We start from the raw sequence: 23,340 nt of genomic DNA, 5'->3' as shown, positions 1-23,340 counted from the left end.
GTTCTTTTGAGTTGTACACTCACCTAAAGGATTATTAGGAACACCTGTTCAATTTCTCATTAATGCAATTATCTAATCAACCAATCACATGGCAGTTGCTTCAATGCATTTAGGGGTGTGGTCCTGGTCAAGACAATCTCCTGAACTCCAAACTGAATGTCAGAATGGGAAAGAAAGGTGATTTAAGCAATTTTGAGCCTGGCATGGTTGTTGGTGCCAGACGGGCCGGTCTGAGTATTTCACAATCTGCTCAGTTACTGGGATTTTCACGCACAACCATTTCTAGGGTTTACAAAGAATGGTGTGAAAAGGGAAAAACATCCAGTATGCGGCAGTCCTGTGGGCGAAAATGCCTTGTTGATGCTAGAGGTCAGGAGAATGGGCCGACTGATTCAAGCTGATAGAAGAGCAACTTTGACTGAAATAACCACTCGTTACAACCGAGGTATGCAGAAAAGTATTTGTGAAGCCACAACACGCACAACCTTGAGGCGGATGGGCTACAGCAGCAGAAGACCCCACCGGGTACCACTCATCTCCACTACAAATAGGAAAAAGAGGCTACAATTTGCACGAGCTCACCAAAATTGGGCAGTTGAAGACTGGAAAAATGTTGCCTGGTCTGATGAGTCTCAATTTCTGTTGAGACATTCAGATGGTAGAGTCAGAATTTGGCGTAAACAGAATGAGAACATGGATCCATCATGCCTTGTTACCACTGTGCAGGCTGGTGGTGGTGGTGTAATGGTGTGGGGGATGTTTTCTTGGCACACTTTAGGCCCCTTAGTGCCAATTGGGCATCGTTTAAATGCCACGGCCTACCTGAGCATTGTTTCTGACCATGTCCATCCCTTTATGACCACCATGTACCCATCCTCTGATGGCTACTTCCAGCAGGAGAATGCACCATGTCACAAAGCTTGAATCATTTCAAATTGGTTTCTTGAACATGACAATGAGTTCACTGTACTAAAATGGCCCCCACAGTCACCAGATCTCAACCCAATAGAGCATCTTTGGGATGTGGTGGAACGGGAGCTTCGTGCCCTGGATGTGCATCCCACAAATCTCCATCAACTGCAAGATGCTATCCTATCAATATGGGCTAACATTTCTAAAGAATGCTTTCAGCACCTTGTTGAATCAATGCCACGTAGAATTAAGGCAGTTCTGAAGGTGAAAGGGGGTCAAACACAGTATTAGTATGGTGTTCCTAATAATCCTTTAGGTGAGTGTATATTCATAAAAGAATCCTGAATAAAATGTATCAAGGTTTGCACAAAATATAACAACTGTTTTCAACATTGATAATAATAAGAAATGTTTCTTGAGCAGCAAATCAGCATATTAGAATGATTTCTGAAGGATCATGTGACACTGAAGATTGAAGACACAGTAATGATGCTGAAAACTCAGCTTTGCAATCACAGGAATAAATTACATTTTAAAATATATTACAGTAGGTTGCAGTCATTCAAAATTGTACAAATATTTCACTATCTTATTGTTTTTACTGTATTGTAATCAAATAAATGATGCCTTGACGAGCATAAAATACTTCTTCCAAAAACATTACTCATTAGCAAACTCAAAGTTTTGAACGATACGTGAAACCAAGCAGAATTCTGTAATTGTTTTCCCCTGAACCATCTTTTTTTTTGTAACAAATATAATTTCAACCATATATCCAATTTTAAACATTTTTGCAATAGAATGGCTTACTCCTTTTTCCTGCTAATTTTATAGCCTGCATTTTTATAAATCCTACATACACACAATTAAATATTTTCAGAGTTTTTGTATAATTTGACAAAATTACAACCTGATTGTAAATTATACTCAAAAAATTCCGTTCACATATAAAATGTACTTTAATTGGTCCTGTTTTCTTTACACATCACATCTCTTATTTAATCTCATCTCATCTTTTGGACATGGCGGGACATGGCGCAAGAACTAAAGCTCTTTGAGAATAACACTGAAGATATTCTATCTTCTTCCAGCCTCTGATCTGCTGCTGAACAGGAAGGAGAGAAGAAGGCACAGCTTGAACAGGAACTTTGTTGGTGATTACCTGGGTATGGATGACCGGCCTGAGCTCAGGCAGTTTGTGGGCAAGAGGGAGAAGATTGATTTTGCAGACAAAGTCAATAAATTTGACAGGCGGTTTAAGGTGAGCATACCAAAAGTAGCACACAGATGTGCCAGAGTATCAGTGACTATTTTTAGCACTTGACATGTAGCATTTATATGCATGTATGGGTGTTTTTATCTGTTCAGAGCATCAAGAGAGACCTGATCCTCACCCCTAGATCTGTCTACCTGATTGGAAGAGAAAAGGTGAAGCAGGGGCCAGAGAAAGGGCTTGTGAAAGAGGTCCTGAAGCGCAAAGTTGACGTAGAGAAGATTTTGGCTGTTTCTTTCAGGTACGTCACCACACAAGCTCAGTCAGTTTAATTAATGTAATGGCAAGCTACAACCAACCTTAGGACTCGAGGTGATCTGACACACACACACACAATTTTTTTTATTGTATTCAGCCACAAGGAGTCAAAAGAGCTGCAGCTTCCCTCCCATGTGTAAAACAGAGCCTGTATTTTCGAGCCCTGTATGCAGTCCCATAATGCCTTGGATAACCATCTGCTGAATTATAGGCGTAGAGACATCAAAGGTCCAGTTTAGATGTTAGAGCCTTCGTCTGCCCTGTGTTACTTAACACATGTTGAATCGAGAGTGTCTGGATATACAAAGCTTCAGTCTTTTAAAAAACATTTATCGTTTTTTTTAGTGGTCCCTGGAAATGATTCAAAACATTCAGAACTCTCTCAAAGAAACCTAAAGATCTTACAAATAAGGTCCAAGGAAGCGGTACCAGCACCCCACAACCTTGCATACTTTGCTTTTGTGAGTGGGGGGGTTGTCAATAATGTGAACCAGGTGTTGCTGGGAAGGGAGAGTATACCTTGTAAAAAACTCATTAGAAAAGACTTAAGTTTATTGGGTGAAGCAGGGCATCTCTGCATGTGTCCCAGACACGAAAACTCCCAACAGCCCTCGTATCACTTGTGTTTTTTGTGACCTGACAACCTTTGTGTCTTTGGAAACCCCTAAAAGTGCCTCAACACGTGTTACCTGAACCGAAAGGCTGTGCTCATGTTGAAGGATCGAACAAATGTGGATATTTCAGGTCTTGAAAAGACATTTGTCTCTCCTACAGCACAATGCAGGATGACTTCATGATCCTGCACGAGGACGAGTATGACAGCCTGCTGGAGTGTGTATTCAAGACTGAGTTCATCAGTTTACTGGCACGCAGATACGAAGAGAGAACGCAAAAGAAACTACCTCTCAAATTTAGCACCACGTAGGTTGAAATATCTTTCACATGGCAAAGGCATGACCTTTAAATACAAATTAAACAGAATAATACATAAGATGATTTTTTTGGGTCCATATTTTGAATTTTGAACAGTATGTCTGTTGTTTTTATAATTTATTTTATAATTTCATTTAATTTATTTGATCAACATTTGTTAAAAAATTTGGGGTCAGTAAGATTTGTTTTTATGTTTCTGAAAGAAGCCTCTTACGCTCACCAAGACTAGTATTATTATTTGATCAAAAATACTGTAAAAACATTAATAATGTGAAATATTATTACAATTTAAAATATATATTTTTATTTTAAAATGTAATTTATTCCTGTGATAGCAAAGCTGATTTTAATTTTTTCCAGAAATCATTCTAATATGATGAGTTGGTGCTCAAGAAAAATTTCTTATTATTATTATCAATGTTTTTGTGAAATATTTTATACTTATTTGTGATTCTTTGATTAATAGAAAGTTCAAAAGAATAGCATTTATTTGAAACAGAAATCTTTTGCAACATTATAGAATCACTTTTGTCTTTTTTACACTTTGTTTGTCACTTTATTGCAATTTAATGCATCCTTGCTGAATAAAAGTAATAATTTCTTGCAAAATATCTTACTGTCCTCAAACTTTTGAATGGTAATGCCATACCTAACAAATTTCTTTTTGTGAAATTATTTGTTATTATATTTCAGTTCTCTTTATATTTTATTATTTTGTTATATTTTCAAATATTTTTTTTTTTACATTTTTTTTAATAAATGGCATTTGCTTTTTATAATCTAATGCATGCAATGACATTCAAGCTTTTTAACCAGTGTTGTTTTGCGGCCACTCTATGTTAATCATTGACTGTGATTTGGACCTGCAGGCTGGAAATGAAACTAAAGAAAGATGGATGGGGACCCTGGAATGCTGGAGGTTCCAGACAGGTGCAGTTCATCCAAGGTCAAGGGGACGTAGCTGTGCTGCGACCCTCAAACAAAATGCTGCAGGTCAGCATTGGACCGGGTTTGTCCAAAAACTCACGTGAGTGATGACTCGTATTGTGTTTTATTCACAATGTCATTTAATATAATTTAATATAATGTTATTTGTTATCCATGCATGATCTCATACACACAAATTCAACCCTCATTCAGGTCCTACTAAGCAGGGCGTCACTCAAAGCCGCCCCAACACGTCCAGGACACACCACCACACCCCAACACGAGTCGCACCTGGCCCTCCAGGTACGTTTTCCCATTCAACTAGTACTATTATCAAATATCCTAATCTTCCATTTGTTTTAGTCAGTAAATGTGTTTCTCAGCAGTTGCTCACCAAAATGGAGGACTGAAGAATGCAAATCACACTGCCAATCAGAGGAACTCGCAACATCACAGCAATCAGAGGCCGACATCAGGAAACACGGCCCGTCCGTTCCTGCCTACTAATGTCAGTCAGCTCAAGGACAGAGGCAGCAGACAGGCACCCCAGCAACCCAACATGGATTTCCTCAAAGTGCCAGACCAAGGGGCTGCAGGGTGAGAGGACACAGCACACACATTTCAAAATAAATGGCTAACAACTATCTGAGTACTGAAGATGGTTAACATTTGTCTAATTGCTAGATGCATAGCTGAAGCTCATCTACCAGACATTATCCATGCAAACAAAATCGTGAGCTATGTTTGAATGTAACATGCATGTATCTCTTTACCGTAGCAGAAATCATCAACCATCTGGCAATGGAGGAATGTGAGTCTGAGCATGTGTGTAGTTTCTGTTAGGTGGCAGTGGTTGTGGTTCATTTGACTAGTGATAGATCAACACCAGAGATGCCCAACTTCAAATCCACCCTTGCATTCTTTCTCATTCTTGTTTTGGATTTCTGGTTCCTTACATTAAACTAATTTGATTTACAGTATTGTTCAAAAGTTTGGAATTGGTAAGACTTCGGTAATAAGTCATTTATGTTAACCAAGGCTGCCTTTATTTGAACAAAAATGCAGTACAAATAGTAATATTGTAAAATATTACTACACTTTTCTGTTTTAATGTTTTAAAAAGTATTTAATTTCTGCAATGCAAAGCTGAAGCTTCAGTGTCACATGAGCCTTCACAAATCATTCTAATATGCTGGTTTGGTGCTCAAGAAACATTTCTAATTATTATTAATGCTGAAAAAAAAAATGTTGGAAATCTTGAGAAAAGAACAGCATATTTGAAATAGAATTTCTTTATAACAATGTAAGAGTCTACTCTTTACTGTAACTTTTGATCAATTTAATGCATCCTTTCTGAATAAAATTATTAATTTGTTATTTAAAAGTATTAAGGCCTATTCACACCACACAAACAAATGCCAACAAACAAGTTTGCCATTGGATTTTAGAATTTTATGAAAATAACTATCATGTTCACACTGCCCATACAGACACCAACAAACGCTGATTGAACATGTTCAGTGGGGTGAAAACAAACAAAACCGACCTACGCCGACAGGGAAACACTGATCCGACAAAACCCCACAAACATGTTTGTTGCCATTTGTCTGTGCGGTGTGAATTGTCCTTTGAATCTGACAGACCCCAAACTTTTGCACAATAGTGTGTTACCGAATGGAGATCAGATTGTGAATAGCTAGTCATATGAAAGAGGATTTTCTTTCTTCTTTAACTTCAGCAAGGTTAAGGACTCTGGATTGGGCATTTTCTAACATTTTCTCGGTTGTAGTCATGATGAGGGTCGACTCAGACACATCATGAAGACTGAAGGGCTAACAAATGGCCCTTCGTTGCAACAACTGAAAAAAAAAATATATTCTGAGGTGGAGGATCAACTGAATGAAGTCTATTTGGGAAATGTAGACTAGTTCAGACTGACAGTGCCACAATGGATAAATGTGAATCTGTCGCCACCTAGTTGGGAACACGTGTACTAACACCACAAAATCAGACCGCTAACCCTCTCACAGCAGCTATCTGGTACTTCAAGATCCTAGTTGACTTCACACTTACCTTCACTCGTAGAAGCATGTTCCCGTGGTTGCTGCAATGTTAGAAACGTCACCTGCAATTCCATCAGTTAATGTCCTCTGTGCTTTTTTCCAAGGGCCCACAGACAGTCCACCAACAGGCCCTCTCCAGGAGGTGGCCGGCCCAAACCGGCCCCCAAGCCGAAGCCCCAAGTGCCTCAATGTAAAGCCCTTTATGCATACGACGCCCAAGACACAGATGAGCTCAGTTTCAATGCAGATGACATCATTGACATCATTAAGGAAGGTGAGAGCGTGCAAAATGCTTATTTATGAAAATGATTTTCTTAATGTTTCGTGAATCCAGTTTTCATGAATATTGCTGGCATTTTACATATAGGGCCTATCTGAATCTTTTTAAAAGATACGTTGTGGGTCTTAAATAATGTGATATGCATTATTTGTTTGTCTAGATGCCTCTGGATGGTGGACAGGGAGACTGAGAGGTAAACAAGGTCTTTTCCCAAACAACTACGTGACCAAGATCTAACCTCTTCTGCTGTTGATGAGGCGACCAGAACCTCAGCAGACTTGTTCGAAGAAGGACAAGGACAAAGAAATGAGGGAAAATGGAGATAATGAAGGAGCGAGCGAGGCGTGCTGTGGCTGAACTCCTCATAAGCTTTGCGATGTGTTGCCACAGACATTTGAGGCCATGCGGGCAGACGCCGACCGGACACGAAAGTTTTCTCCAGGGCGCTGAATACTGAGCACTCCCTGTGAGCACTGATCAAAACTATTTATTGTATTTATATTATAGCATTCTACAGTTTATTTCTGATATGGTTTGTTCATCTTTCATTGATTTTTAAGGTGATCTTAATTCACTTAGCGATGAAGTAGCCATTTTATGTGGGAACAGGCTTTTTTTATTTTGCTTTTGAAATGGATAGATTTTATATGTAAATTAAGGGGCTTGGCTTTAGAGTCACCTGCTGTTTGTGATTTATGTATTTTTTTTTCCAATCTCTTGAAGTCATGTCCGAATCAATGGTTTTAGTGGGAAATGTTTTGCTGCTAAGGAACGTTTTACCATGTTATTGCCTTTCATATTGTAGTTAAGAGAAACCCAAATGTTTAAACTGCACTACAGCTCTTGAAAACCATGGATTGTACTATTCTTTTGATGTTACGTTCATAATCTTATAACAGTGCTGAATGTATCATTGTACAAAAGATTCCAACAGTTTAAATTTAAACTGCAGTGGTATTTCCATGCATTATTTGGAAAACCCATACTCACCACATGTGTTACTGTATAGATACGAAGCACTTTATGAGTACAATATCATACAAATGTACTGGTCAGGTCATCGACACCATTCGTCAAGGTGCTAGTCAGTGAAGAGATGAATCGGGGCTGGATCTACAAAATTATTAAATGGATAGTTTGCCCAAAATGAAAATTCTGTCATCTTTTCAAGTTTCAACCTTCAGGTTGTTCCAAACCTGTATTAATATTTTTCTGCTGAACACAAAAGATGTTTTGAAGAAAGTCGGTAACCAGTTCATGGGCCCCATTGACTTCCATAGTATGTTTTTCCATACTATGGAAGTCAACTTCTCAAGATAAATTCTTAGATGTTTGTAAGAATGTACCCAAGATCAGTTCCCATATATTTTACTGAGAACATCTTAGTTTTTTTTTCTTAAGAATAAAGTGACAGATATTGGTGTTTGGTGTCTGATTGTGTACTATCCTACTGATGAGGTTACCTTGTCTAATACAAAGACATCGGTAAATCTTTTTTACATTAAATACAAAGTTAATTGGTTTAGACAAACCATTAGACATGTTACTTCCATCAGGAACTTTATTTGGGGAACACATCAAAATAAACATCTTAATTTGGGGCATTTGTAGGATATCCTAACTTTATTTACATTGACAAACATTTAAGGACAAGTTATGTTTAACAAAAGTATTTGGGAGATACAATCTAAAACTTTTACAAAATGGCAAAAAAAAAAAAAAAGTTTCATGAATGCAGCCCATGTAGATAGTCTAAGATTGGAATGTAAAATGGAAGCAAATATTTAATTTAACTACTTTAGAGACACATTGTGAGTTTGATGGAACGGTTAAGCAAGAGGCATAATTGATGTAAAAAAATGTCCACTGAATCAAAGACAATAGGTTTCAGTCACCAACTGCATAACCACAAATTTGCAGGACACCTGCATCTAAACATTTTCACTAGCAAATATACTTTTCTCAGTTGTTCCATTTAATCTTAGTACAAAACACAACACTCTGCAGCTTAGTGTTATAGATAAACACTTCACCTTAAATATTTCAAGGCACAAATTTGTGAAATAGAATTATTCATAAATAAGGGATATTGCATGTGCGCAATATCCCTGACAGCAGGTTGAAAGTCTGGGGACTTAATTTAGCAGTTGCATAATTTGTGTATTGAGTCCAGACACATACAACTTTAAACCTTTACCCCAATCCTAATTTATGACATCATTAACACAAGTCAGAAAATGGCATTAAATCTTTGGATTTTAATGATTTCAGCTCCACTTTTGCCCACTAAGAGGTAAAGCAAATACAGCTACAGAAAGTTCATAAACAATAAAACTCAATTTAAACCCTCAGCTTAAAAAGAAAGTAATCTTAAAAGGTAGAAACATTTATTAACAGACAATCCAAAAGTATGTACATCGGTTTAAAAAGCAGCAGTCCATCTCTCAAAATGGCTGACACAAAATAAAGTGCAAGTGTTAGCGTTCATTCCCACATAAAAATCCTCAGGAGCTGGACAGCAGAGGAGCAGCCAGATCCTTCACAAGTGACGACTTCAACTGAGGAAGGAGGCTGATCTTCATGAGCCTACTGCTGGAGTATTTCTTTTTCACAGTCTGTAAGAGACGGACAACATCAGCCTCGAATTCAGTACAAGTAAAACCATGCTTTCGCTCCTTTTTGCAAGTCGCTTTGACTCAGAATCGGCCAAATCCATAAGTGTAAATGTAAAGACTAATAGAAAAGTGCTTACCACATGCTTTGAGAGTCCTTCATTGACTGTAACCACATTTTTGGCAATATGCTGCATGATAGGCTTCAGGTGGGCCTCATCATAGGAGGAGTAGTGTTGTTGGGTTGGTGACTGGAGCAGCAGGGAAAAAGTCAGTAACTTATAAAAGTGTGTGTGGAGGGTGTGTATGGCAGAGAAGGAAACAGAAAAATTACCCATTTCTGGCCATCAAGCACAAGTTGAGAGAGGCACAGAGCAGCAGCTGCAGTCTCAGAAGGCTTATAGTGGACCATGTCATAATCAAGTAGTGTCAGTTCAAGGAAATATTTTGCCAGCGTATGCTTCTCAGCATCCGCCTAGAAAGCAGTTTTAAAATGCAAAGACTTAACATCTGAAGCTTAAGAAAAAGAAAACTGCCAAACCTCAGTGATTATAAAAACCTGTACTTGCATTGCCAGCCTTTGAAGCTCTCCGCAAAAAGTGCAAGGGCAGAGGACGTCCAAGTTCAAAGTTCAGCTCGCTGAGAATCAACATCTCCATCTCTCTGATCTGGGCTTTCGTGAAGGCATCGTCAGCGATGTAGGCAAAGTCCCCAACCAGCGGCACATACATTTCCTCATATTTACAAGCAACCAGCATTGCAGTAACCCCCACTAGCTGGAGCTTCTTACGGGTCACAGGCTGAACCTGAAAGTGCAAGAAAAAGGGGTTTAACAATTCCATACTTCTGTAGATTTTTCAGATCATAAATAACATCCGTTACAAGGTTTTAAAATACAATTTGATTAAGTCATGACCCAGAAAGTATTCACCAGTATAGCATTTTACAGCATAGGGAATCAGGTAATGCATGAACAACGAAACAACCAAATGGCTGTAACGGTCACCTGGAGAAAGCGATCAAGGACGGCTACAGTCATGTACAAGGTTTCCTGCAGGAGCTGAAATCTTGAGTGCACCTGAATCAGCCAATCAACCAGGAGAGCACGCATTCGTCCATTGATATCATAACCACGCATATAACGGGGACGAACCGACTGCTGAACCTGCAATGAGAGCACAGAAGCTGTGGGAGGAACAAAATGTGGAAAAACCAAGAAAGAAAGATACTGTAAACAGACAAGCAGCAAGTACCTCAAGGCTTTGCAGATACACATAGATGTCCTTTACATATTCAGGACACAGCTGAGGCATGTCAGCATCCCCCTCATCGATGTCTTCGACTGGAAAGAGGGTGTTGGAAAAGGCTTGACACAGTTCCTCTTCCTTCATGCTCACATCAGCTTGAACAGAGGGGGGTAACGCTGGGGCAGGCTGAGGGACACCGTGCTGTACCTGGGCACGTTTGGGTTGCACAACAGCTGGCTGGACAGTCGGTTTAACAGATAGCAAAGGCTGAACCTTCTGAAAAGGAAAGAAGAAAGAGGAATGTGTGGCATCATGTTGTTGCTCAAACGCACAAATTGCACGGTGGTCAATAAAGACACGCACCTTGGTCTGAACTGGTTTGTGGGGAAAGTTGGAAAGTTCGCCAAACACGGCCCTCCTCGCTGCACCATTTCCAGGACCGCCTTTGCCACCGATAAAAATAGGGTTGTTTGCATTTCGCTGTATGGGGAAAGGAAGTAAGAACTAAAAGCATGCTCATACAAGCTATTTCAACACGACTCTTAGCTATTTAAGCTAACGAACATGAAGCTGCTTTGACGCTAGCAAGCCTTTTATCAGACAAATACAAACGCATATTTCTGCATTTAATACTCACCAAAGCGTGCATTTCCATGATGAATATGCTTTTCGAGAGGTCTTGCTTAAAAGAAATTTAAAAAATATTAAAACAGGCCGTTTAGCTCCGCTGAATGTTCCTTGTCCAACTCAAAACAAACCGTACAGTACAAAGGCCTTCTGGGGATTCAAATACCGCTCCGTGCTGTCTGATTGGTCACTGCCTCACGGAATACTCGACTTCGATTGGTTGAAAAGGGAAGGGACGCTTTTCAATCATCCCTCATCATCTCCGGTTTCACATGTAGCTCTGTAATTTTTTACAGTCTATGTGTAAAACACGACGACACTGAACTGAACTAATTTAAAAGTTGTTTGACTTGATTCCCTTAGTAATCATTAGTTGAGTATAGTCATGTATTTAGTATGTTGTTGATAATAGTGTCTGCTGATCAAGGACCTTTAATTTTTAAAGACTGGGCATTTTTAAAATTAAACATTTTGAATATAAGACCATTGCTTGCCTCTGAATAAAGCAAAACAGTGGGTTTTGGGGATTTAAACCCACATTCTGTTGCTGTGTGAATGTGGCCTTAGAAAAGTCATGCAAAATAAAATTGTAAGACTCCATGTGTAATGAATATAGATTTTTCTAGTTATGCCAAACTTTTTTAAGGGGTACAAATTGTGAGTAAATATTATTTTTAAAACTCTCTTTCAATAACTCACAAACAAATGGAAAAGCCATTTGGGTCTTTGAATACTGTTGGAGACCAAAGGTTTAGAACCTCTGTAATAAAACACAATAAATGGAACATTCATGCTTGTCATCCATGTAATGAGAAAGCACACCTGAAATAGGGATTCGTTCATGAACAAATCTTTTAAGTGAATGAATCATGTTCATTTCCATTTTCTGACTCATGCTTAACTCCATTTTGAATCAAATGACCGCTGTACGTTAGAAAAATGACATTAAAAGTGTTAAACATATTCTGAAAGTAGTTTTTTTCTGAGTTTTTATCCTAGATGTTTTTATGAGTGCATAACTCATGTTGAGTCAGTTCAGAACACACACAAAAAATAATTACTTGTCGCCACCTAGCGTAACCTCCAGAAATGGACACTGAACGAATCTTTGATGAGGGGCTCAAAAGATTCGAGACACTGAAATACACCATATTCAATGGGTTGATAGTAGATTACGGGATTTTTATTTATTTATTTTTTTTACATAAAAACAAAAAGAGGTTTTGTCACCTTTGACTTCTCAAAAACAAACAACATTAGAATCGAAATTGGTACCTAATCAGTAGACTAATATCATTAAAACGGTAATATTGCTTTTACCAGAGAGTTGTGATATTAAGGCCAATTCTGTTGTGTTGTTTCTATATTTTTTATATTTAAATAACGAAAACTGCATAAAAACATACAAGCTTATTTTGCACCTTCAGTTTATGTGTACATGAAGCGCTGACACACTCTGCCACTAGAGAGCATGAGGCTACCAACTCCCTAATACAACACAGTATCATATTGGTCAGCATTCATAAACTGCACTAAAATATCTATAGATTCACAAGAGTCGGTAGTCAACCACTACGATCATTAACGGTTATTCACAATATATTGTCATTTTCGGCAAGCCTTATGGCGATGTTGTTGTCCCGGAGAGTCGTCAAGGATGCGAGAATGTCGTAAAATGTCGAAATGCTCGCTCGCGCGCGTGTGTGTGCGTAGCAGCAGGGCTGTGTTCACATACACACACATAGCAGCGCTCTAATGGACGCCGCGAATAGGCAGGAATGGGGACTCGCACCCGAGGGCAAACGGGGAGGAATTCGAAACATATATGACCGCTAAATTAAATGTCCTCTCCGTACGATTAGTTCGCCGTGACGTTAAACGTGTGATACTGTAACTCGCGTGCGTATTCTCATACCCTTAAAGCGTAATCGTCGAAATATCCGTCCGTTAGCGGGGAGGCTAAAGCGCTGGGCCTCTCTCTCTCTCACTCTCTCTCTCTCCCTCCCTCTCCGGGTTTAGCTATTTGACTGTCAGTTTCACACAAGCCTCCGCTGACGTTCACTCGCTTCCCCAATACTTTTCTACTTCTGTCGACGAAAATTGTACACTGGAAAAGGGTTTAAGTCCAAGAGGGATAGGTTTCCGACGTGTAAAGAGGTAAGTGGCTCTGTTTATATTTGTTTTAATGGTAAATTTCAATTGGTATGAGCTATTGTTTGAGTAACTGGAGAGGCTAATAGCCCGCCGCTAGCAGTTTCAGTAGAGAGTGTGTTTGTCCCAGCACATCCAGGCCCAATGGGCTACTGATACACAACATTAGCTGTCACTATTTGTTTAAACGTGTCTTAGATGTCTGTTTTAAGGATGTGATTTATAATCTGTATTGCTGTCACCTGATGTGTCGAAGGAAGTGAGAGCAACAGCATCAACATGCCATCGGTGCCTTTCTTTTTCTGTTGTTTATCAAACCCTCGTTGCCTTTGTGTTATGATTTATTGGATTGTTATTGAATCGACGTTGTTATTTGATTGGAAATGGAGAAGCTGGTTTCATCTGGCCATTTTGAGACGGAATTGGTCAGCAGCTCTTTTTTTCTTGAACAGCCAGCTGGATCAGATTCCGGTCTTTGCATTTACAATATCATTTTTAATGTGCCCCCCTCTGGGAGCATGACATATGTGCTGTTGACTCCCATAAAGCAGTGACATCTGAAAAGAGATTATTAATGCCACCATGGCTCAAACTACTCCTCAGTGATTTGTTCAAATAATCTTCTCGTTCACGGTGCACTTCCATCATCTGTTTTGAAAAACAAAACCTTACAAATAAGATGCAGTGTTACTACTTGTGCTCCCAATTGCAGTAATCTTCATATTCCATCCAGATATGAAAATGCTATTCCTGTCATTTGTCTTAATGGCTCATTAAAATATATAATATAATATATGCCTCTATAAAGGATTCATTTGTATGTATTAATAATAAAGTGTTTCTGCTTTGCAACATAAGACATCATGCTTGGTGAAAGAACTAGTGTTTTCTTTAAGACCTGTTAATGTAATCTGTGCTTGATCTCTCAATATTTACTAATGGTCTTTTCCAGCTAAACTAACATTGTGGAGAAAATGACTCTCTGTCACAGTTGTTTGGATGATACTTTTTAGTTAATTCTCTTAAATTGTAGAACAATTGAAAATAATGATGCAGGGCTGTTAAAGGGGTCAGTACATGGATTTTCCTTTAGGTTCATTTATAATGTTAATAAAGTTTTTTTTTTTTTTTTTTGTACAAAAAAATGTGCTTATAAATGATAAAAAATAATCATTTTCAAACATCATTCTGATTCTTTGTCTGAAACAATCCGTTTTTAAGGGACGGCTCCTTTAAGGCTTGTCAGTAAATTCCCACTGTTATGATTGGCTAACGTCATTGCATAGGAAACGGTAAAACTTCCACTCCCTATTAGTGTTAGTCTACGTGAGTCAGTATTTAAAAAACATTATCCCAGTGCTGGAACAACGCATCGCACTGTTTATATTCATCCCTAATCCTCTGTCAAGTTTCACACAAGGGATGTCATGAGAACCGATACTTCGGTACCAAGTCGGTATCATTTAAATTCCAGAGTGACGGTACTTGTTTTTATACAGTACCGAACATTTATGCACTATAGCAGGTAGGTTGAAACCAAACAGATTATCAGAGCAAATCAGTAATTTAAAAAGTTTCTGTGAGACGTAATTTCATAAACAGTGTTGCGGTACCTTAGCCTGGGTTTCCCCATGCTGCGTTGAGCGCAGCGCGATTTTATTCACGCTGCTAGGCAGCCTGGATACCATGGACCAGATTTTCCCCTCAAAAAGGGAACCAATCACAGAACGGGGAGGGAGCAGCAAGACGATGACGACGTCTATGCGACACACCGAAGCAGTTTGTTTATATCTATGGATCCAACATGGCAGCAGACGCGAAGTTAACTTTCGATGCAGCCTTAGATAGTGTTCTAAGTAGTTTATAACGCAAGTTTATTTAGTCTTCTTCCTCGTCGAATTTCTGTCGCTCTACATACGACATCTGATATAATTGAAACGATTGGCTATGAGCTACGTACAGGCGCATTTGATAGACATTCGTAGCGCCCAATAAACGGCTCTGGGCATTCGTAAACCACGCCTCAAATACGAGAAAATGAACATGTGGTTCCCAGACCACGTCTCAATGAGAAGAGGTCTGACGTTAGCCAGGCTAGCGGTACCTCGTCTTTTCTCTCTCTCTTTCAATCTCTCTCTCTCAAAATGCGCAAATGGATTCTTAGTATCCACATTGATTTTGCTCTGCAAGCAATCTGCACTGTGCAATACAATTTATATATCGTGCCAATTTATAAATTCAAGTGATTTTAAACAAAGTACTACTCGCACACTCTCTGAGAGACCATTTTCAGTCAGTGCGTGCTCAACCAAAGCGCACACAAATAGCCGCCTCTCGCGTGTCAGATTTTCGCAGCTTATTAGGCCTATACATAAACATTAAAATACACACACAGTTATGTCAAAATCTCCATCTTGGCAAATATTTACTTTGGTTATGTGCATGTGAACAACATGTGTAACAGCATATTATCTTCGTCCAGGTCTTAGTGACAGCAGCCTTTAAAACCTGCTACTGTCTACTATTGTCTGTCTGTATTAATAATTATAATCAATCAACAAAAGCTTTAATAAGGCTTTAATAAAAATGTACGGCACTGATTAATTTGTATCTTTATTCTACTGTATTTATTTATGTTACTGCTTCGTGTATATTCATTCTTGTTTTATTACTGACTATTGGAACAAATTAACTCATAAAAACACAAATAGGCTACATTGAGTGAGCAAACATTTTGGTGAGATGATTGTAATTTCTTTTTAAAAAATATCTATAAAAATAAGTTCATGTTTAAGTATTATTGTTGTTGTTTTTTACCGTGGCATTGACTTTGGTATCGAGTATCCTGTACTTTTGGTGGTATTGTGACATCCCGATTTCACGCGAAACAAAACTCTAGTGCCAAATGCTAATGGCTATTATGGCATTGCCGCTTAATACGAGCCTGCACATTTTCAGGACTCGCAACCGCATTCAGCGACGGTGTAAAAAATGGTTTCCCTCATTGCATTATTATATATTATATTTAACATTTATATCTGAAACGACATGAGGGTGAGTAAATGATGACAATTTAAAATTTTGGGTGAATTATACCATACAATAAGCTGAGTCTTGGATAAAAACTAACTCTATATCGCGAATCACATAATTTACATCAACAATATCTCGATATAATGATGTATCGTTACAGCCTTATCCAGTGCGGTTCCATTCATTCAGCGCAGGTTTGTAGAGGATGCAGTTGTGAGTCCTGTCAGTTCGGTTCTAAAGTGAGATTGTCACGCTTGAAAAAAACAAAACGCTGTATGAACGCAACCATATTAGCGGCGCTGCCATACTAGCCATTAGCCTCTGCTCTAGAGTTGTAGTGTAGAACATGACAGATGATTAGGGATGAACATAAACAGCCTAATTGATTGCATCGACGCGTCGTTCCAGCCCTACATTATCCGTATAAAACCGTCATTTACAGACAAAGCATTATGAAATCGTTTGCTTAAGGTTTGTGATGCATGCTGTTAGATCCAGTACAGTTGGTTGCTTCATCTTTCAACAAAAATTTCTTTGCAAACTCTATTACACTGTGCCTCAAATGTGCCTCACTGTGACAAAACAAAATGCTCCAAACAAACATGCATTTCTCCAAACGCGATCCGGGATGCCATTAAAATAAACCATCCACTTGTTTCTTTATAGACGCAAACTTGCTTGAATTGAATGTCAGTGGTTTATGGTGCGACGATGTAAAACTATTCATCCATGTCTTGCTCTGGAGGCATGTTTTTTGGAGCTTGATTAAATAAATGTTTGACGTCTTAAGCATATCCAGTCAGAAATGAACCACGAATCCTCTGTTTTTATATATGTTGTTGTCCATGTATTTTACTATATTTCATTATATTTTAGTTATGTTCCATTACAGTATCTAGTTATAGGGTAGTGCCACTGCAGATTAATGTATTCAAAATTAATCTTTTTAGTTGAATGTGTTGCTAAAAAAAATCCCCAATTCATACTTGAAAAAGCAGTTACATCAAAGTCTTCTGTGACGGTAGACAGTGACTGCATAATATAATATCTGATGATAATGTATTTATTATGTATAATATTTATATATTACTATTAATTGCGTATTGACTGCAAAAACCTTCTTTCACTTAAACAGTTACTGACTTTTTTGCCTCTGAACCTTGATTTGTGTGGTGAATTTGTAGTGATATTTACAGTTATTCTCTTACGTTTGGGCTGTGTGTCATGCTATTGCTTATGGTGGAGCTACTTAACATAGATATACACAGCGATCCCTGGGGAAGGAATTAAAACAGTGCCTTAAAATCCCCTATCTTCTGAAATCTGTATCCACCTTGGCGTCAAGAGGCACTGCCGCAATGGGGCCCTCTGGGGCCGCTTCATATGGAGGTGATGTGGTGCACTCTGTTGTATGGCACAGTGGTACATCACAGGTTGACAGGATCAGCCTCAGAGGAGCCTGGGAGAGCAGTCTAGCTCAGAGACAACGATGAACACTATTTGAGCTCTTATTTCATGATGGAGTGAAGAGTGAAAATTGTGCTAAGAAACGTAATAATTAATAAATCAGTTTAGTCATGCAATAGAAGCCTAATGTTTTTATGTGGTGCAAGTCTGGGTTCCTCATCTTGTTTAATCTGAGTCTTGCAGTAACAATAATATTTATAGCAGGGATACATTTTAAAACCTGTTTTTGTGTGTGTGTTTTCTGATTATAAATATTTCTCAATGTTCCCCTTTTTTTATAAATTCACATCTTTATAGGCATAGGTTGATGTTTTCTGAGGTTATAGACTGTATGGGTTATTAGAGGGTTTCTCTTGGTTTGCTTTTGTGAAACTGGATATTGCTCAATGTCAGTGGGTCATAAAAGTTAGTGGTCTTGATAGAATAACAATATTACTATAGTTACAGTAAAACATTTTGACTGCAGTTACTGGGCACTTGACTTTGTTTACTTTTATGGAGGACATTTTGTAGGGGTTTTAATCCTTTGAATTCTTATTGGTTTTCACCTTTCTGATACAGCAACGGTTTCTAATTTATGTTTAGTCTAGGCTATATTAATATTCTATACACTGATTGCACCCAGTGTTTGCAAGTTAAACTGCTTTCAGTGAGTTTGGGGTAAAATCTAGATGTTTCTTGAGCACCAAATCAGCATATTAATGATTTCTGGGGGAACATGTGACACTAAAGACACGAGTAATGATGCTGATATCAGAGATAAATTACATTTGAAAATATATTAAAATAGAAAACAGTTACTTATTTTATATTGTAATAATATTTCACAATATAACTGTTCTTGCTGTATTTTGATCAAATAAATGCAGCCTAAACTGCAAACGTTTAAATGGTATACAGACCATTATTTATTTACCCAATTTCTAGGCATTTATGATACCAATAATAACATAATGGTGTTGAAATTAATCATTTCTGCGACATGGACAATTCTGCATCGATGCAGTAGGCCTAATGTACCATAATCGATTATAGACGTTAGCCTATAGCCTGACGTTTCTCTGGCTTCATTTGTCGCATATGCGCTTGTCTCACTAGCGTAAAATGACGTAGGGAGGCGAAACACTAAAGCGAGTAATAAAAAATCCACCCACTATTTAAACATTTACAGCGTGAGAGTGCGACCTTGCGTGTGTGCGAGTGCGTGTGTGCATGCGAGCGTGTGCGCTGTTGTAACTTATTACACTACTTGACAGTTTTGTGCGCTTTTAGAATTTTTCTAGTGTTTATTAGTTCCAAATGCTCCTGTCATCTGCTGTGTTCAGACTAAAGTTTTGTTTGATTAGATTCAGGAAGTGTACTTTCTTGGAGTTGGAGCAGATAAAATTAAAAGGGAGTTTATATATCTGACTAGTTGTATTCATTGACGAAAATGTAGAAATGTGCAGTAATATAGCAACGCATCGTGATGCATTGTGATATCGAATAGTTGACTTGATAATCACAATCGAAATTAAGCGTGAGACCAGTGACGATTCACACCCCTAAATGGTGTATGCATAGTATAGTAAATTATACATGGTTAAAAAGTCTTATTATAGTCCTTTCATTGTAAGAGGCAGTACGTTTTGCAGGGCAATCCTTTCTTTGTAAGTTTTGTTTCTAATTTGTATGTTAGGTCGATGTGCTGTCCTTAAGCACACACAAACTGTGGCCATATTAACTCCTGGAATGTTTCGTCTTTAAACTAAATACAGGAAAGTAACTCTTTGACACTGTTACCAGAGACAGAGAAGTTGACTTAAATAGAGAGACTATATGCCTTATGAAACAGATGGCTGCTTTCATAATTTACAGGTAAGGGAACTCTGGGCCTTACTGTGGCTTTTGTGAAGGCGTTTGGGGCATGGTGCCACTCTGGGTGCCGAGATGTTAATTAGGAATGGCTGAAGAAATGTTAGCGCATAATGGGATTCTGGTGAATGGAAGAGTGATCGGAACACAGCGAGATTTTGATTAAAGAGGGAAAGATGGTTGTGAGATGAGAATAAAAGAGGTAATGAATAAAATGGCTGAATTGTTAGATTTTCATAATGAAAGGAGGAAGAGGCTTTGTGGACGTTGGTAATGATTGTGAAAATTACGGGCAGTGATGGATAAATACCCATTATGCAAGCAAGCAGGAACCTAATTTGAGAGGGATTTAATTAGGTTGCTTCAGCCCAAATAACTGCATTATATAAGGATCAAGATGAAGAGGCTCTTCATATACACCTGTATTGAACACCATTTAATGCAAAACAACAAACAGCTTTCTACTATTAGGCGTCACATTGTGTGAGAGATGTGGGCTGCTCTTTTCCTATGCTATTATCATAAGAATAATGGAAAACTATAGGTGAGGGTGGGAAATAATGACCCTTAGCAGCATTATCCTGTGCATGGTAGATTTATGCGTTTAGTCTTTTGCAGGAGGTATTAAGTCGTTCCTAAAACGTGTACGGTTGCTCATTTCTGTCTATGCAGTGTAAGAGATGACCTTTCTTTAGTCACCATTTCCTTTCTTTTATTAGAGCGCGAACAAGAACTGCCTGGATAACAGCCAGAAATGGCTTCTAAAACAATGTTCAAGTCTAAGTCAGAGCTAGGTTTTGCATTGGAAACATAGTGGACTGCTTGTTGTCCCATACGTACTTCTCTTGTTATAATGTAGGTAGCAGCCGCGGCTCATCTATAAGGGCAGGTGGGGCAGTGCCCCACCAAAATATTCCTCTGGATTTTCTAGACTATATTAAGTCGTAAAGTGAGCAGGATGAATTAAAAATTAGCGTATGACTTCGGCAGGCATGTATCATGATAGGAAGCAGGGCAGAGGGTGCCTGAGCCCTCCCCAGCTCTACAGCGCTAACCCCCTTTAGTTACTTTTGCTACGTCCAACAAGCCATGCTGCTCTCACGCCACACATCATGTTCTCACGCAATGAAAAATACATTGCGGAGCAGAGAGGACACTGACAACGTGCTTACAGACAGGACAGAGCAGGTTACTGTTGATATGAAACGGTCTCAACTTTCAAATTTTGTCTTTAAAGAAATTTAAACAATAAATACCATTTTGTGGCTTTTTAATGTGTCGCTGTAGCGCCTCTGTTAAAGCTGCTCGTGAACCGATCATCTTTTTCTTCTAATTAATTTGTAGCATCAAGTAAACATGAATAAACATCAGAAGAAATGTTGTTTCAACAGCAGAAAGAAACACAGTTTTTCAACTTCAAATCCACTGACATTAATTTACTATCTCTCCTGACTGCTTTGTCGAACAAAATGGCGGATTCGGCGTATGGTGGAATATGATAGGTCAGATCGTCTGTCAGTCAAATTCCCAGCCAAGGGTGAATTGAGCACCATCTGCTCCAGTTATTTTCTCGTTACCTTAAGTAAACTTTTCTCCAATCAGACCAAGATGATATAAATCCGCTTTAGCTATGTCTATATTAGTCTGCATTAGGTCAGTAACTAGTTGTGTAACGTGGAGTAGTGTATCAAATTAATCCTTTTATTTAAATGTGCTCGTGTGAATAGTTCTGTTGTGTTTGTTTCATGTTTGAGAATAGACATGATTTTCTTTTCCTCACTGGAATTTCTCCACACCTTGTGATATTTTAAAGGAACACGCCGACTTTTTGGGACTTTAGCTTATTCACCGTATCCCCCAGAGTTAGATAAGTCCATACATGCCCTTCTCATCTCCATGCGTGCCGTAACTCTGTCTGACGCACCCACCGCTAGCCTAGCTTAGCACAAAGACTGGAGGTAAACGGCTCCAGTTAGCATCTCGCAACTGAAGTAAATAATCTATTATCTATCGGCTTTGATAGATCGGCCTAATTTTCTTATCGGATTAATATGATATCGATATGATATGATATGATATCGATATGTGGTTGATATATTGTGGTTGATATATCGATATGTGGTTGATATATTGTGCATCCCTAATATGTGTGTATGTATGTATATGTGTGTGTATATATATATATATATATATATATATATATATATGTAATGTCTTGATTTAATAATTTCTTTGTCTTTTGGGGACAATATTCTCATTTTGTGCATATGTTTTATATTTTTCAGTTGTAGGATTGCTGGATCTCCAATGGAACCTTAGGATTCAGCGTATTGAGCCTTGGTGGCACTTCGTTGTGGGTTAGTCGCAATGAAGAGTGAGATTCCGTCTGATGCACGACGTAAGCAGGAGCCCCTGAAGGGGCCTCTGGCTAACCCCGAACCAATGGAGACAGCTAAGAGCTTCCCCGCTGAGATGGAGGTGATTGGCAAGGCAGGAAGTGATTTCCCTTCTCCGCTGTGTGCCGAGACCAGGCACCGGCCTTCACGTGATGCTGGAGTTCGCAGGGACTGTGACAGAGGCTTGTCGGGACGCAAAAAGCGCAAGAGCCAGCAGCCTGGGCCGTCGTATTGTTCTCTGAAGGAAGCGCCAGTGAGTGAGGCAGCCCTTACTCCACCCCGCCACAGGCCCTTGCTGCTAGAGACACGTAGCGAGGACGAGAGGAACCCAGAGTCCTCATTGAGTGACTGTGCCTCTTCGCCCTCCTCCAGCCTTCGGTTTGGTGACTCGGACACTCTTAGCTCAGAGGAGGACAGCGGGCTGATGACAGTGAGACAGCAGCAGCAGCTCAAGGCTCCTGGTTCGGCCTCCACCGGCAGTGCAGTGGGTGGCACGGCAGTAGGCATGAGGCCACTGCTCGCCCGGACTCGTGCCAGCAGGTCGCATAAATGGGCTCGACTTGAGCCAGAAAGTAATCATGTGAAACGTCCATGTCTCAGCTCACGCAGGCCGTTGCACAGAAAGCGGTTTGTAAAGGGTGGGGCGGGAGGCGGGGCCCAGCGGACTCCAAAGCAGAAGGAGCGATTACTGCTGCAGAGGAAGAAGAGGGAGGTGATCGCACGGAAGAAGTACGCCCTCTTGCACAGTACCAGCAGCTCCAGTGAGGAGCTGACCTCTGACTCCTCCTCCCCTTCCTCCACTGAGGCAGAGGATGAGCTGTACGTGGATGTTAGCAGCAGTAGCAGCCAAGCCAGCAATGCGGCTGTGGCCTCAGGTAAATCGCTTTTTACCTTAACCCTAACATCATTACATACTGTTTTTAAAGGAAGTTGTAGGAAGGGCACAAAGAGCACACGGTTTGTTCATATTGTGACTGAATGAGAACATTGGCTTCTCTTCTTTTCCTGTTGACTCTGAAAATTATTTTTTGTATTTATTTAAAGAAACACCTTTAGGTAAATACTTTTCATATTTACACAATTCACCAAAAACAACGATCCACCACAGGTGTTGAACAGGTTGAAGCTGTGTAGTAAAACACTGCTGGAACACTGTATTGAACACTCAGCATCCAGGATTGACATTTTTTTCAATATATGAATAAATATATTGAAAGTTTGGGGTCAGTAAGATTTCATCAAATAATCTTAAAAAAAAAGAAAAGGTTTTCAACTTTGATGACAATAAAATTATTTCTTGAGCACCA

The 23,340-nt window shown here is 39.1% G+C and overlaps 3 protein-coding genes across 12 annotated transcripts in view; 2 read left to right on the top strand and 1 right to left on the bottom strand.

The window, feature by feature from the left end:
* The window catches only part of myo1ea (myosin IEa), a 52,745-nt gene extending 44,391 nt beyond the window's left edge, over positions 1-8,354 (top strand). Inside the window, exons 21-29 of one of the 7 annotated variants that reach the window (XM_079866729.1) lie at positions 2,004-2,173; positions 2,281-2,426; positions 3,218-3,364; positions 4,246-4,403; positions 4,517-4,606; positions 4,687-4,900; positions 5,082-5,114; positions 6,471-6,640; positions 6,807-8,354. In XM_079866729.1, coding sequence (XP_079722855.1) covers positions 2,004-2,173; positions 2,281-2,426; positions 3,218-3,364; positions 4,246-4,403; positions 4,517-4,606; positions 4,687-4,900; positions 5,082-5,114; positions 6,471-6,640; positions 6,807-6,883 — 1,205 coding nt within the window. In that variant the 3' untranslated portion in view covers positions 6,884-8,354. The remainder of the gene's footprint in view (positions 1-2,003; positions 2,174-2,280; positions 2,427-3,217; positions 3,365-4,245; positions 4,404-4,516; positions 4,607-4,686; positions 4,901-5,081; positions 5,115-6,470; positions 6,641-6,806) is intronic. The other 6 variants (XM_079866732.1, XM_079866731.1, XM_079866730.1 and 3 more) reach the window with 6 other exon arrangements.
* On the bottom strand, positions 8,287-11,299 carry ccnb2 (cyclin B2). Its single transcript, XM_079866752.1, has 8 exons — positions 11,143-11,299; positions 10,869-10,985; positions 10,512-10,781; positions 10,265-10,423; positions 9,828-10,064; positions 9,593-9,733; positions 9,399-9,509; positions 8,287-9,261 (listed from the first exon to the last, which is right to left on the bottom strand). Exons 1-8 carry the CDS (start codon positions 11,158-11,160, stop codon positions 9,151-9,153), a joined length of 1,164 nt encoding a protein of 387 aa, XP_079722878.1. The 5' UTR covers positions 11,161-11,299; the 3' UTR covers positions 8,287-9,150.
* A 1,524-nt stretch (positions 11,300-12,823) lies between these two features.
* The window catches only part of rnf111 (ring finger protein 111), a 39,180-nt gene continuing 28,663 nt past the window's right edge, over positions 12,824-23,340 (top strand). For 3 of the 4 annotated variants that reach the window (XM_079866739.1, XM_079866737.1, XM_079866736.1), the window contains exons 1-2: positions 12,862-13,289; positions 21,923-22,908. In XM_079866739.1, coding sequence (XP_079722865.1) covers positions 22,005-22,908 — 904 coding nt within the window. In that variant the 5' untranslated portion in view covers positions 12,862-13,289; positions 21,923-22,004. Of the gene's footprint in view, positions 13,290-21,922; positions 22,909-23,340 lie in introns of all 4 variants that reach the window. The other variant, XM_079866738.1, reaches the window with a different exon arrangement.

Source organism: Squalius cephalus, assembly GCF_949319135.1.
Source record: "Squalius cephalus genome assembly, chromosome: 3".
In the NCBI taxonomy this organism is placed as follows: Eukaryota; Metazoa; Chordata; class Actinopteri; order Cypriniformes; family Leuciscidae; genus Squalius; species Squalius cephalus.
This window is presented reverse-complemented; position numbering and strand designations above follow the sequence as displayed.